At 53.6% G+C, this 15,611-nt stretch overlaps 1 protein-coding gene across 1 annotated transcript in view; it reads right to left on the reverse strand.

The window, feature by feature from the left end:
• LOC140467130 (transcriptional repressor p66-beta-like) overlaps positions 1–13,681 on the reverse strand; it is a 36,593-nt gene extending 22,912 nt beyond the window's left edge. The window contains exons 1-2 of the mRNA XM_072563196.1: positions 13,309–13,681; positions 11,730–11,859 (exon numbers count right to left, since the gene is read on the reverse strand). Of these exons, the coding sequence (XP_072419297.1) occupies positions 11,730–11,859; positions 13,309–13,637 (459 nt within the window). The 5' untranslated portion in view covers positions 13,638–13,681. The remainder of the gene's footprint in view (positions 1–11,729; positions 11,860–13,308) is intronic.
• Positions 13,682–15,611: the final 1,930 nt, after the last annotated feature.

A 15,611-nucleotide genomic window follows, 5' to 3' on the forward strand; every position in this document is an offset into this window, starting at 1 on the left:
GACAGGAGGAGGGGGCTGAATGGACTTAGTTTCCGTGTAATGGGCTGGTGGAGGGGGCTGAATGGTCTGAGTTTCTGTGAAATGGGCTGGAGGACGGGGCTGAATGGTCTGAGTTTCTGTGTAAAGGGCTGGAGGAGGGGGCTGAATGGTCTGAGTTTCTGTGTAAAGGGCTGGAGGAGGGGGCTGAATGGTCTGAGTTTCTGTGTAAAGGGCTGGAGGAGGGGGCTGAATGGTCTGAGTTTCTGTGTAATGGACAGGAGGAGGGGGCTGAATGGACTTAGTTTCTGTGTAATGGGCTGGAGAGGGCTGAATGGCCTTAGTTTCTGTGTAATGGGCGTGAGGTGGGGGCTGAATGGCCTTAGTTTCTGTGTAATGGGCGGGAGGTGGGGGCTGAATGGCCGTAGTTTCTGTGTAATGGGCTGGAGGAGGGGGCTGAATGGCCTTAGTTTCTGTGTAATGGGCGGGAGGTGGGTGCTGAATGGTCTGAGTTTCTGTGTAATGGGCGGGAGGTGGGGGCTGAATGGCCTTAGTTTCTGTGTAATGGGCGGGAGGTGGGGGCTGAATGGCCTTAGTTTCTGTGTAATGGGCTGGAGGAGGGGGCTGAATGGTCTGAGTTTCTGTGTAATGGGCTGGAGGAGGGGGCTGAATGGCCATAGTTTCTGTGTAATGGGCTGGAGGAGGGGGCTGAATGGACTTAGTTTCTGTGTAATGGGAGGGAGGAGGGGGCTGAATGGCCTTAGTTTCTGTGTAATGGGCTGGAGAGGGCTGAATGGCCTTAGTTTCTGTGTAATGGACAGGAGGAGAGGGCTGAATGGCCTTAGTTTCTGTGTAATGGACAGGAGGAGAGGGCTGAATGGCCTTAGTTTCTGTGTAATGGACAGGAGGAGAGGGCTGAATGGCCTTAGTTTCTGTGTAATGGACAGGAGTAGAGGGCTGAATGGCCTTAGTTTCTGTGTAATGGACAGGAGGAGAGGGCTGAATGGACTTAGTTTCTGTGTAATGGGCGGGAGGAGGGGGCTGAATGGCCTTAGTTTCTGTGTAATGGGCTGGAGAGGGCTGAATGGCCTTAGTTTCTGTGTAACAGGCTGGAGGAGGGGGCTGAATGGCCTTAGTTTCTGTGTAATGGGCTGGAGAGGGCTGAATGGCCTTAGTTTCTGTGTAATGGGCTGGAGGAGGGGGCTGAATGGCCTTAGTTTCTGTGTAATGGACAGGAGGAGAGGGCTGAATGGCCTTAGTTTCTGTGTAATGGACAGGAGGAGGGGGCTGAATGGACTTAGTTTCCGTGTAATGGGCTGGAGGAGGGGGCTGAATGGCCTTAGTTTCTGTGTAATGGGCTGGAGGAGGGGGCTGAATGGCCTTAGTTTCAGTGTCATGGACAGGAGGAGAGGGCTGAATGGACTTAGTTTCCGTGTAATGGGCGGGAGGAGGGGGCTGAATGGACTTAGTTTCCGTGTAATGGGCTGGAGGAGGGGGCTGAATGGACTTAGTTTCTGTGTAATGGGCTGGAGGAGGGGGCTGAATGGCCTTAGTTTCTGTGTAATGGGCGGGAGGAGGGGGCTGAATGGCCTTAGTTTCTGTGTCATGGACAGGAGGAGGGGGCTGAATGGACTTAGTTTCCGTGTAATGGGCTGGTGGAGGGGGCTGAATGGTCTGAGTTTCTGTGTAATGGGCTGGAGGACGGGGCTGAATGGTCTGAGTTTCTGTGTAAAGGGCTGGAGGAGGGGGCTGAATGGTCTGAGTTTCTGTGTAAAGGGCTGGAGGAGGGGGCTGAATGGTCTGAGTTTCTGTGTAAAGGGCTGGAGGAGGGGGCTGAATGGTCTGAGTTTCTGTGTAATGGACAGGAGGAGGGGGCTGAATGGCCTTAGTTTCTGTGTAATGGACTGGAGGAGGGGGCTGAATGGCCTTAGTTTCTGTGTAACAGGATGGAGGAGGGGGCTGAATGGCCTTAGTTTCTGTGTAACAGGCTGGAGGAGGGGGCTGAACGGCCTTAGTTTCTCTGTAATGGGCTGGAGGAGGGGGCTGAATGGTCTTAGTTTCTATGTAATGGGCTGGAGGAGGGGGCTGAATGGTCTGAGTCTCTGTGTAATGGGCGGGAGGAGGGGGCTGAATGGTCTGAGTTTCTGTGTAACAGGCTGGAGGACGGGGCTGAATGGCCTTAGTTTCTGTCTAACGGGCGGGAGGAGGGGGCTGAACGGCCTTAGTTTCTGTGTAATGGGCGGCAGGAGGTGGCTGAATGGCCTTAGTTTCTGTGTAATGGGCGGGAGGAGGGGGCTGAATGGCCATAGTTTCTGTGTAATGGGCTGGAGGAGGGGGCTGAATGGCCTTAGTTTCTGTGTAATGGGCTGGAGGAGGGGGCTGAATGGCCTTAGTTTCTGTGTAATGGGCTGGAGGAGGGGGCTGAATGGTCTTAGTTTCTGTGTAATAGGCTGGAGGAGGGGGCTGAATGGCCATAGTTTCTGTGTAATGAGCTGGAGGAGGGGGCTGAATGGCCTTAGTTTCTGTGTAATGCGCTGGAGGAGGGGGCTGAATGGCCTTAGTTTCTTTGTAACGGGCTGGAGGAGGGGGCTGAATGGCCTTAGTTTCTGTGTAACGGGCTGGAGGAGGGGGCTGAATGGCCTTAGTTTCTGTGTAATGGGCGGGAGGAGGGGGCTGAATGGCCTTAGTTTCTGTGTAATGGGCGGGAGGAGGGGGCTGAATGGCCTTAGTTTCTGTGTAATGGGTTGGAGGAGGGGGCTGAATGGCCTTAGCTTCTGTGTAATGGGCGGGAGGAGGGGGCTGAATGGCATTAGTTTCTGTGTAATGGGCTGGAGGAGGGGGCTGAATGGCCTTAGCTTCTGTGTAACGGGCTGGAGGAGGGGGCTGAATGGCCTTAGTTTCTGTGTAATGGGCTGGAGGAGGGGGCTGAATGGCCTTAGTTTCTGTGTAATGGGCGGGAGGAGGGGGCTGAATGGCCTTAGTTTCTGTGTAATGGGCGGGAGGAGGGGGCTGAATGGCCTTAGTTTCTGTGTAATGGGTTGGAGGAGGGGGCTGAACGGACTTAGCTTCTGTGTAATGGGCTGGAGGAGGGGGCTGAATGGCCTTAGTTTCTGTGTAATGGGCGGGAGGAGGGGGCTGAATGGCCTTAGTTTCTGTGTAATGGGCTGGAGAAGGGGGCTGAATGGCCTTAGTTTCTGTGTAATGGGCTGGAGGAGGGGGCTGAATGGCCTTAGTTTCTGTGTAATGGGCGGGAGGAGGGGGCTGAATGGCCTTAGTTTCTGTGTAATGGGCGGGAGGAGGGGGCTGAATGGCCTTAGTTTCTGTGTAATGGGCTGGAGAAGGGGGCTGAATGGCCTTAGTTTCTGTGTAATGGGCTGGAGGAGGGGGCTGAGTGGCCTTAGTTTCTGTGTAATGGGCTGGAGGAGGGGGCTGAATGGTCTTAGTTTCTGTGTAATAGGCTGGAGGAGGGGGCTGAATGGCCATAGTTTCTGTGTAATGAGCTGGAGGAGGGGGCTGAATGGCCTTAGTTTCTGTGTAATGAGCTGGAGGAGGGGGCTGAACGGACTTAGTTTCTTTGTAACGGGCTGATGGAGGGGGCTGAACGGACTTAGTTTCTGTGTAATGGGCTGGAGGAGGGGGCTGAATGGCCTTAGTTTCTGTGTAACGGGCTGGAGGAGGGGGCTGAATGGCCTTAGTTTCTGTGTAATGGGCGGGAGGAGGGGGATGAATGGCCTTAGTTTCTGTGTAATGGGCGGGAGGAGGGGGCTGAATGGCCTTAGTTTCTGTGTAATGGGCGGGAGGAGGGGGCTGAATGGCCTTAGTTTCTGTGTAATGGGTTGGAGGAGGGGGCTGAACGGACTTAGCTTCTGTGTAACGGGCTGGAGGAGGGGGCTGAATGGCCTTAGTTTCTGTGTAATGGGCGGGAGGAGGGGGCTGAATGGCCTTAGTTTCTGTGTAATGGGCTGGAGGAGGGGGCTGAATGGCCTTAGTTTCTGTGTAATGGGCTGGAGGAGGGGGCTGAATGGCCTTAGTTTCTGTGTAATGGGCGGGAGGAGGGGGCTGAATGGCCTTAGTTTCTGTGTAATGGGCGGGAGGAGGGGGCTGAATGGCCTTAGTTTCTGTGTAATGGGCTGGAGGAGGGGGCTGAATGGCCTTAGTTTCTGTGTAATGGGCGGGAGGAGGGGGCTGAATGGCCTTAGTTTCTGTGTAATGGGCTGGAGGAGGGGGCTGAATGGCCTTAGTTTCTGTGTAATGGGCTGGAGGAGGGGGCTGAATGGCCTTAGTTTCTGTGTAATGGGCGGGAGGAGGGGGCTGAATGGCCTTAGTTTCTGTGTAATGGGTTGGAGGAGGGGGCTGAACGGACTTAGTTTCTGTGTAATGGGCTGGAGGAGGGGGCTGAATGGCCTTAGCTTCTGTGTAACGGGCTGGAGGAGGGGGCTGAATGGCCTTAGTTTCTGTGTAATGGGCGGGAGGAGGGGGCTGAATGGCCTTAGTTTCTGTGTAATGGGCGGGAGGAGGGGGCTGAATGGCCTTAGTTTCTGTGTAATGGGAGGGAGGAGGGGGCTGAATGGCCTTAGTTTCTGTGTAATGGGTTGGAGGAGGGGGCTGAACGGAATTAGCTTCTGTGTAACGGGCTGGAGGAGGGGGCTGAATGGCCTTAGTTTCTGTGTAATGGGCGGGAGGAGGGGGCTGAATGGCCTTAGTTTCTGTGTAATGGGCTGGAGGAGGGGGCTGAATGGCCTTAGTTTCTGTGTAATGGGCTGGAGGAGGGGGCTGAATGGCCTTAGTTTCTGTGTAATGGGCGGGAGGAGGGGGCTGAATGGCCTTAGTTTCTGTGTAATGGGCGGGAGGAGGGGGCTGAATGGCCTTAGTTTCTGTGTAATGGGCTGGAGGAGGGGGCTGAATGGCCTTAGTTTCTGTGTAATGGGCTGGAGGAGGGAGCTGAGTGGCCTTAGTTTCTGTGTAATGGGCGGGAGGAGGGGGCTGAATGGTCTTAGTTTCTGTGTAATAGGCTGGAGGAGGGGGCTGAATGGCCATAGTTTCTGTGTAATGAGCTGGAGGAGGGGGCTGAATGGCCTTAGTTTCTGTGTAATGAGCTGGAGGAGGGGGCTGAACGGACTTAGTTTCTTTGTAACGGGCTGGAGGAGGGGGCTGAACGGACTTAGTTTCTGTGTAATGGGCTGGAGGAGGGGGCTGAATGGCCTTAGTTTCTGTGTAACGGGCTGGAGGAGGGGGCTGAATGGCCTTAGTTTCTGTGTAACGGGCTGGAGGAGGGGGCTGAATGGCCTTAGTTTCTGTGTAACGGGCTGGAGGAGGGGGCTGAATGGCCTTAGTTTCTGTGTAATGGGCGGGAGGAGGGGGCTGAATGGCCTTAGTTTCTGTGTAATGGGCGGGAGGAGGGGGCTGAATGGCCTTAGTTTCTGTGTAATGGGCGGGAGGAGGGGGCTGAATGGCCTTAGTTTCTGTGTAATGGGTTGGAGGAGGGGGCTGAACGGACTTAGTTTCTGTGTAACGGGCTGGAGGAGGGGGCTGAATGGCCTTAGTTTCTGTGTAATGGGCGGGAGGAGGGGGCTGAATGGCCTTAGTTTCTGTGTAATGGGCGGGAGGAGGGGGCTGAATGGCCTTAGTTTCTGTGTAATGGGCGGGAGGAGGGGGCTGAATGGCCTTAGTTTCTGTGTAATGGGCGGGAGGAGGGGGCTGAACGGACTTAGTTTCTGTGTAATGGGCTGGAGGAGGGGGCTGAATGGCCTTAGCTTCTGTGTAACGGGCTGGAGGAGGGGGCTGAATGGCCTTAGTTTCTGTGTAATGGGCGGGAGGAGGGGGTTGAATGGCCTTAGTTTCTGTGTAATGGGTTGGAGGAGAGGGCTGAATGGTCTTAGTTTCTGTGTAATGGGCTGGAGGAGGGGGCTGAATGGTCTTAGTTTCTGTGTAATGGGCGGGAGGAGGGGGCTGAATGGCCTTAGTTTCTGTGTAATGGGCTGGAGGAGGGGGCTGAATGGCCTTAGTTTCTGTGTAATGGGCGGGAGGAGGGGGCTGAATGGCCTTAGTTTCTGTGTAATGGGCTGGAGGAGGGAGCTGAATGGTCTGAGTTTCTGTGTAACGGGCTGGAGGAGGGGGCTGAATGGTCTTAGTTTCTGTGTAATGGGCTGGAGGAGGGAGCTGAATGGTCTGAGTTTCTGTGTAATGGGCTGGAGGAGGGAGCTGAATGGTCTGAGTTTCTGTGTAATGGGCTGGAGGAGGGGGCTGAATGGCCTTAGTTTCTGTGTAATGGGCTGGAGGAGGGGGCTGAATGGCCTTAGTTTCTGTGTAATGAGCTGGAGGAGGGGGCTGAATGGCCTTAGTTTCTGTGTAATGGGCTGGAGGAGGGGGCTGAATGGCCTTAGTTTCTGTGTAATGGGTTGGAGGAGGGGGCTGAACGGACTTAGTTTCTGTGTAACGGGCTGGAGGAGGGGGCTGAATGGTCTCAAGTTGCAGTGTTCCCGTTTACCGAAGTAATGATAGGGGGAGACAGGAAAACCTGATAAGGCACCAACACAGCTCCTGATGTTAAAACAGAAGGAAGGTGAAAGTGAGACAGAGACAGAAACAGAGATTCAGGCTTGTGTCCGTCCTATTCAGATTGTTCACCGAGCCGCGTGGAGATTTCCCTTCAAACATGTTTTTAAATATTGCCAATGAATCCTAGTCTGACATGCCAAGGGAAAAAAGTCACAGGTTCAACCTGACTCACGTGACTCCAAACAGGACAGATACTTGGCTGGGGTGTCAAAGCATCCCGACAGTGTGGAAACAGGTCCTTTGGCCCAACAAGTCCACACCGACCCTCCGAAGAGTAACCCACCCAGACACACACCCCTACCCTATATTTACCCTGATTAATTCACCTAACCTACATATCCCTGGGCACTATGGGACAATTTAGCATGGCCAATCCACCCTAACCTGCACATTCCTGGGCACTATGGGACAATTTAGCATGGCCAATCCACCCTAACCTGCACATGCCTGGGCACTATGGGACAATTTAGCATCGTCAATCCACCCTAACCTGCACATCCCTGGGCACTACGGGACAATTTAGCATGGCCAATCCACCCTAACCTGCACATCCCTGGACACTATAGGACAATTTAGCACGGCCAATCCAGCCTAACCTGCACATCCCTGGACACTATGGGACAATTTAGCATGGCCAATCCACCCTAACCTGCACATCCCTGGGCACTATGGGACAATTTAGCATGGCCAATCCACCCTAACCTGCACATCCCTGGACACTATGGGACAATTTAGCATGGCCAATCCACCCTAACCTGCACATCCCTGGGCACTATGGGACAATTTAGCATGGCCAATCCACCCTAACCTGCACATCCCTGGGCACTATGGGACAATTTAGCATGGCCAACCCACCCTAACCTGCACATCCCTGGGCACTACGGGACAGTTTAGCATGACCAATCCACCCTAACCTGCACATCCCTGGGCACTATGGGACAATTTAGCACTGCCAATCCACCCTAACCTGCACATCCCTGGCACTATGGGACAATTTAGCATGGCCAATCCACCCTAACCTACACATCCCTGGGCACTATGGGACAATTTAGCATGGCCAATCCACCCTGACCTGCACATCCCTGGGCACTACGGGACAATTTAGCATGGCCAATCCACCCTAACCTGCACATCCCTGGGCACTACGGGACAGTTTAGCATGGCCAATCCACCCTAACCTGCACATCCCTGGGGCAATACGGGACAATTTAGCATCGTCAATACACCCTAACCTGCACATCCCTGGGCACTACGGGACAATTTAGCATGGCCAATCCACCCTAACCTGCACATCCCTGGGCACTATGGGACAATTTAGCATGGCCAATCCACCCTAACCTGCACATCCCTGGGCACTATGGGACAATTTAGCATGGCCAATCCACCCTCACCTGCACATCCCTGGGCACTATGGGACAATTTAGCATCGTCAATCCACCCTAACCTGCACATCCCTGGGCACTACGGGACAATTTAGCATGGCCAATCCACCCTAACCTGTACATCCCTGGGGCTCTATGGGACAATTTAGCATGGCCAATCCACCCTAACCTGCACATCCCTGGGCACTACGGGACAATTTAGCATGGCCAATCCACCCTCACCTGCACATCCCTGGCCACTACGGGACAATTTAGCATGGCCAATCCACCCTGACCTGCACATCCCTGGGCACTACGGGACAATTTAGCATGGCCAATCCACCCTAACCTGCACATGCCTGGGCACTATGGGACAATTTAGCATCGTCAATCCACCCTAACCTGCACATCCCTCGGCACTACGGGACAATTTAGCATGGCCAATCCACCCTAACCTGCACATCCCTGGGCACTACGGGACAATTTAGCATGGCCAATCCACCCTAACCTGCACATCCCTGGGCACTATGGGACAATTTAGCATGGCCAATCCACCCTCACCTGCACATCCCTGGGCACTACGGGACAATTTAGCATGGCCAATCCACCCTGACCTGCACATCCCTGGGCACTACGGGACAATTTAGCATGGCCAATCCACCCTAACCTGCACATGCCTGGGCACTATGGGACAATTTAGCATCGTCAATCCACCCTAACCTGCACATCCCTGGGCACTACGGGACAATTTAGCATGGCCAATCCACCCTAACCTGCACATCCCTGGGCACTATGGGACAATTTAGCATCGTCAATCCACCCTAACCTGCACATCCCTGGGCACTACGGGACAATTTAGCATGGCCAATCCACCCTCACCTGCACATCCCTGGACACTATAGGACAATTTAGCATCGTCAATACACCCTAACCTGCACATCCCTGGGCACTATGGGACAATTTAGCATGGCCAATCCACCCTAACCTGCACATCCCTGGGCACTATGGGACAATTTAGCATGGCCAATCCACCCTCACCTGCACATCCCTGGGCACTATGGGACAATTTAGCATCGCCAATCCACCCTAACCTGCACATCCCTGGGCACTATGGGACAATTTAGCATCGCCAATCCACCCTAACCTGCACATCCCTGGGCACTATGGGACAATTTAGCATCGTCAATCCACCCTAACCTGCACATCCCTGGGCACTACGGGACAATTTAGCATGGCCAATCCACCCTAACCTGTACATCCCTGGGGCTCTATGGGACAATTTAGCATGGCCAATCCACCCTAACCTGCACATCCCTGGGCACTACGGGACAATTTAGCATGGCCAATCCACCCTCACCTGCACATCCCTGGCCACTACGGGACAATTTAGCATGGCCAATCCACCCTGACCTGCACATCCCTGGGCACTACGGGACAATTTAGCATGGCCAATCCACCCTAACCTGCACATGCCTGGGCACTATGGGACAATTTAGCATCGTCAATCCACCCTAACCTGCACATCCCTCGGCACTCCGGGACAATTTAGCATGGCCAATCCACCCTAACCTGCACATCCCTGGGCACTACGGGACAATTTAGCATGGCCAATCCACCCTAACCTGCACATCCCTGGGCACTATGGGACAATTTAGCATGGCCAATCCACCCTCACCTGCACATCCCTGGGCACTACGGGACAATTTAGCATGGCCAATCCACCCTGACCTGCACATCCCTGGGCACTACGGGACAATTTAGCATGGCCAATCCACCCTAACCTGCACATGCCTGGGCACTATGGGACAATTTAGCATCGTCAATCCACCCTAACCTGCACATCCCTGGGCACTACGGGACAATTTAGCATGGCCAATCCACCCTGACCTGCACATCCCTGGGCACTACGGGACAATTTAGCATGGCCAATCCACCCTAACCTGCACATCCCTCGGCACTACGGGACAATTTAGCATGGCCAATCCACCCTAACCTGCACATCCCTGGGCACTATGGGACAATTTAGCATGGCCAATCCACCCTCACCTGCACATCCCTGGGCACTACGGGACAATTTAGCATGGCCAATCCACCCTGACCTGCACATCCCTGGGCACTACGGGACAATTTAGCATGGCCAATCCACCCTAACCTACACATCCCTGGGCACTATGGGACAATTTAGCATGGCCAATCCACCCTAACCTGCACATCCCTGGGCACTATGGGACAATTTAGCATGGCCAATCCACCCTAACCTGCACATGCCTGGGCACTATGGGACAATTTAGCATCGTCAATCCACCCTAACCTGCACATCCCTCGGCACTACGGGACAATTTAGCATGGCCAATCCACCCTAACCTGCACATGCCTGGGCACTATGGGACAATTTAGCATCGTCAATCCACCCTAACCTGCACATCCCTGGGCACTACGGGACAGTTTAGCATGGCCAATCCACATCTTTGGACTGTGGGAGGAATCCGGAGCACCCGGAGGAAATCCACGCAGACACAGGGGGAGAAATGTGCAAACTCCACACAGAGAGTCGCCTGAGGGTGGAATCAAACCCGGGTCCCTGGTGCAGTGCGGCGGTGGTGCTAACCACTGAGCCACCGTGCCGCCCCTTTGAGATCGTCTTGTGTGGGTTTCAGGCCCGGTGTTACCTATGAGGCGAAAGCTTGCTGGGTTGGGTTCAGATCGTAAATATCCCTGAGCCTCCACTATCCGAACCCAGTCTTGTGATGTCTCTGACACCTGCAGCCTAGAGCAGGGTAGGGTGTGTGACAGCAGCAATGCTGGGCTGGGAATCCCAGGTCCAGCATCCTGACACGCCCTGGGAAATTTCTAAAAGCTATTGTATAATTCCTTTCAGGCAGGATGTCCTGAAGCACCCAACAATCAATAAAGGACCTGTTTTATGGTGAAGAGGTTTAAACACAGACCTGATCGGCTCTAAAGGTTGGAATCTATGGCTTACTGAGCAAATGGAACCGATCACTTTTTTAACCCATGATGTGGGGGTGCCGGTGCTGGGGTGGACAAAGTTAACATTCACACAACTCCAGCTAATAGTCCAACAGGTTGATTTGGAAGCACTGGCTTTCAGAGCGCTCCGAGATCACCTGATGAAGGAGCGGTGCTCCAAAAGTTAGTGCTTCCAAATAAACCTGTTGGACTATAACCTGGTGTTGTGTGATTTTTAATTTATTTTACCCAGACACAGTTATCCTGTGCTATCATGAAGTACAGAAACACACACACACACACCCCCCTGTATACACTGGTGCAGAAACACACACACACACACACACACACACACACACACACACACACACACACACACACACACACACACACACACACCAAAACAGGCACGTGCACACTCCCACCATTACACCCACCCACGCACACACACCCATAGACACACACACACACACACACACACACACACACTCCCCTGTATACATTGGCGCCGAAACACACATACACATCCACTCACACATTATACATCTGCACAGAAACACACACCGAAACAGGTTCATACACACTCCCACCTGCTTACACACACTCACAGACACACACACACACTCCCCTGTATACACCGGCACAGAAACACACACACACACTGAACCAGGTATGTGCACACTCCCACCATTACACTCACCCGCTCACACACACACACACATACACCCCCCTCTCACATATGGCTGGACACCACACCAGTGCGCCCAGTTCTTGTTGGCACATACACAGGTTGACAGGGAGTGTGAGGTGGCAGCACTTCACCCACGCGCAGTGGGGAGTTCGGACGTACGGCTGGCCGCTTACCTTGAAGAGCTCCAGGTTCGCCACCTTGTGGCGGTCTTCATACCTGCCGTTGGCCCGCGGGCTGGACGCCTCGTTGTCCGACAGCACGATGATGTCCGGCGAAGGGGTGCTCCGCTCTCTGTCCGCGTCGCTGCAGGGAATCGAGGAGAACACACATCACGCCCCTGTCTTGCAGAAGATTCTCTCCCCCCCCCCCCCCAGTCCCACCCAAACCCTGCACTCGTGTGAGCTGGTCTGTCCATATTAACTGCAGGCAGGCAGGTGGGTGGATATTAACTGGTTTGTGACTCTGTGCAGAACGCATCAAGTCCTCAGCTGAGGGGAGAGGTGCACGTGTTAGAAGGGAGACTCCCATTTGTCAGTGAAGACAAGTGAGGGGTGCACATTTGCCATGGAAAGGGACAGCTCCAACAACGCTCCTGCCAAACGGCATTGTGGTTTAACCGACAGCATGTGGGCTGCAGCGGTTCAAGAAGGCAGCTCACCACCACCTTCTCAAGGGGTAACTAGAGACGGATAATAAGTGCTGCGCCCACATCCCAACAATCAATTCGAAACACTCGTGCGTTCTCTGTTACCACCCCATGCCTCCCAAATTAATGTACAGACTCCATGTGCTGTGAGCTAGTCTATATCATCACCCTCCACATCGATGTGATCTGAATCCTCACAGGGCTTGGTACAGCAAATCGGGGCAAGACCTATACACTTCATGGTAAGGTCCTGGGGAGTGTTGCTGAACAAAGAGACCTTGTTCATAGTTCCTTGAAAGTAGGGTCGCAGGTAGACAGGGCAGTGAAGAAGGCACTTGGCACGTTTGCCTTTATTGGTCTGAGCACTGAGTATTGGAGTCGGGGGGGTCATGTTGCGGCTGTACAGGACATTGGTTAGGCTATTTTTGGACTACTGTGCTCAATTCAGGAAAGGCGTTGTTAAGCTTAAAAGGGTTTCAGAAAAGATTTACAAGGATGTTGGAGGGTTTGAGCTGCAGGGAGAGGCTGAACAGGCTGGGGCTGTTTTCTCTGGAGCGTCGGAGGCTGAGGGGTGACCTTATAGAGGTTTAGAAAATCATGAGGGGCATGGATAGGATAAATAGGCAAGGTCTTTTTTCCCAGCATAGGGGAGTCCAGAACTAGAGGGGCATAGGTTTAGGGCGAGAGGGGAAAGGGCCCTAAGGGGCAACTTTTTCACGCAGAGGGTGGTGCATGTGTGGAATGAGCTGTCAGAGGAAGTGGTGGAGGCTGGTACAATGACAGCATTGAAAAGGATGGGCATATGAATAGGAAGGGTTCAGAGAGATTTGGGCCAAGTGCTGACAAATGTGACAAGATTAATTTGGGATATCTGGTGAGCATGGACACGTTAGAGTGAAGGCTCTGTTTCTGCGCTGTACGTCTCTCTGACTCTAAACGGGACTAGAGGGATTTCGGATATTGGGTGGGTAGGGACTGATGGGTCTGCTTCGGTGAGGTACATCTCCTGACCTCTGACCCACTCCCTGCCCCCACCTTCTTTCTCACACACACACACACACACACACACACACACTCTCCCGTGGCCCTGTGCTGAGGGCTTTTACCTCTTGTGGGCGCTCATGTCAACGGGCTCATCGCCCATGTTCTCCTTCCCTGCTTTACCCAGGCTGCGGATCTCCAGGCGGGGCTTCAGGCTGCCGTTCAGCTTCTCCTCGCCCGCCTTCTGGTGCTCGGCTTTGACCACCAGGTCCTGGGGCATCTCGGGGCCGGCCAGGTCCTTGCGTTTCAGCAGGGCCAGCATCTTCAGCCGCTCCATCGCCTCGTGGCCCTCCATCTTCAGCCGCTTGGCCACCACGTCGTCCCGCTCCTCGGCCCGGTCCAGGCCTCGCTTCAGCAGGTGGAGCCTCAGGGCATCGTCCGTCATTCTGTCCATCCTGCCAGCGCTGCTGGGGCGGGACAGGAGAGGAAGCAAGGGCAGAGAGATTAGCGTTAACGGCAGGCTCACCATGTCACGCTCTCGGTACATTCCCCCCCCCCCAACCCCAGTAATGCTCAACGCCCCGGAATATTGTGGGGAGCTTTGTTCAGCAAATCTGAACGCCAAACCAGGACAGCAGACAGGGGGCCAAATCCTCAGCCTGGGAGTTTGATAAAGGAAAAAAAAAAGAGAGAGAGAGAGATAGGTTTAGGCAGAAAGAGAACGAGAGGAGGGGTTGAGGCAGTGATGAGGGAGACTTTAAGCAGAGATAAGAGGCAGTTAGGCAAAATAGGAAGTGTTTAGGCAGACAGAGAGGGGTTTAAGCTGAGAGGGGCTTTAAACAGAGATAAGAGAGAATTAAGAGAGGGGATTAGGCGGGGAGTGAGGTGCTGGAAAAGCACAGCAGGCCAGGCAGTATCCGAGGGGCAGGAGAACTGATGTTTCCAGCAAAAGCTCTTCATCAGGAACGGCCTATGTCCGAAAGGTTGACTCTCCTGCCCCTCGGATGCTGCCTGGCCTGCTGTGCTTTTCCAGCACCACACTCTTGACTCTGTTCTCCAGCATTTGCAGTCCCTCCGATTCTCCCAGAGGTAGGAGAGGGGATTAGGCAGAGAGTGAGAGGGGTCTGAGAAAAATTGAACCAGCCCATATACATACTTTGGTCAGAATCTGGGAACACTACAGCGAGTAACTCACTCCCTGACTACTCTCAAACGTCTGATCCACCATCGACAAGGCACATCCCATAGTGCCCAGGGATGTGCAGGTTAGGGTGGATTGGCCATGCTAAATTGTCCCATAGTGTCCAGGGATGTGCAGGTTAGGGTGGATTGGCCATGCTAAATTGTCCCATAGTGTCCAGGGATGTGCAGGTTAGGGTGGATTGGCCATGCTAAATTGTCCCATAGCGCCCAGGGGTGTGCGGGTTAGGGTGGATTGGCCATGCTAAATTGTCCCATAGTGTCCAGGGATGTGCAGGTTAGGGTGGATTGGCCATGTTAAATTGTCCCACAGTGCGCAGGGATGTGCAGATTAGGGTGGATTGGCCATGCTAAATTGTCCCATAATGCCCAGGGATGTGCAGATTAAGGTGGATTGGCCATGCTAAATTGTCCTGTAGTGTCCAGGGATGTGCAGGTTAGGGTGGATTGGCCATGCTAAATTGTCCCATAGTGCCCAGGGATGTGCAGGTTAGGATGGGTTGGCTATGCTAAATTGTCCCATAGTGCCCAGGGATGTGCAGGTTAGGGTGGATTGGCCATGCTAAATTGTCCCATAGTGCCCAGGGATGTGCAGGTTAGGGTGGATTGGCCATGGGAAATTGTCCCATAGTGCCCAGGGATGTGCAGGTTAGGGTGGATTGGCCATGCTAAAATTGTCCCATAGTGCCCCAGGGATGTGCAGGTTAGGGTGGATTGGCCATGCTAAATTGCCCCGTAGTGTTAGGTGCATTACTCAGAGGGAAGATCAGTGTGGACTTGTTGGGCCGAAGGGCCTGTTTGCAGAGACCAATCTAATCCAATGAAACAAGGCTGAACAGTTTGACTGTTGTTTACTTGTATTGGGAAGAATGGGAAGGTGGATTTATTAAAACAGAGGGGATTCGACAGGATGGATTGCGGCGGTTCTGTGTTTGCAGGCAAGGCCAGGACTACAGATCACAGCAGGAAGACGGACTCCCTTTTCAAAAAATACAGGGACAAAGAGAAACAATTCCAATGTTAGCTCGTGGAATTCTCTTCCACAGAAGGTGCTGGCGGCTGGGTTGTTAAATATGAGCTCGATAGATTTACAACAGTCAAGGAGGAGAGGCAGGGGATTGAAAGGAAGCGAGAATTGAGACCTCAATGGTGACCTAATTGAATGGCCGAGGCCTAGACCCAGGTCCCGTGGAACCTGCACCCACAGAGAGCGCTTGAGATGATGGAA

This window comes from Chiloscyllium punctatum, chromosome 45 (genome assembly GCF_047496795.1).
Source record: "Chiloscyllium punctatum isolate Juve2018m chromosome 45, sChiPun1.3, whole genome shotgun sequence".
In the NCBI taxonomy this organism is placed as follows: domain Eukaryota; kingdom Metazoa; phylum Chordata; class Chondrichthyes; order Orectolobiformes; family Hemiscylliidae; genus Chiloscyllium; species Chiloscyllium punctatum.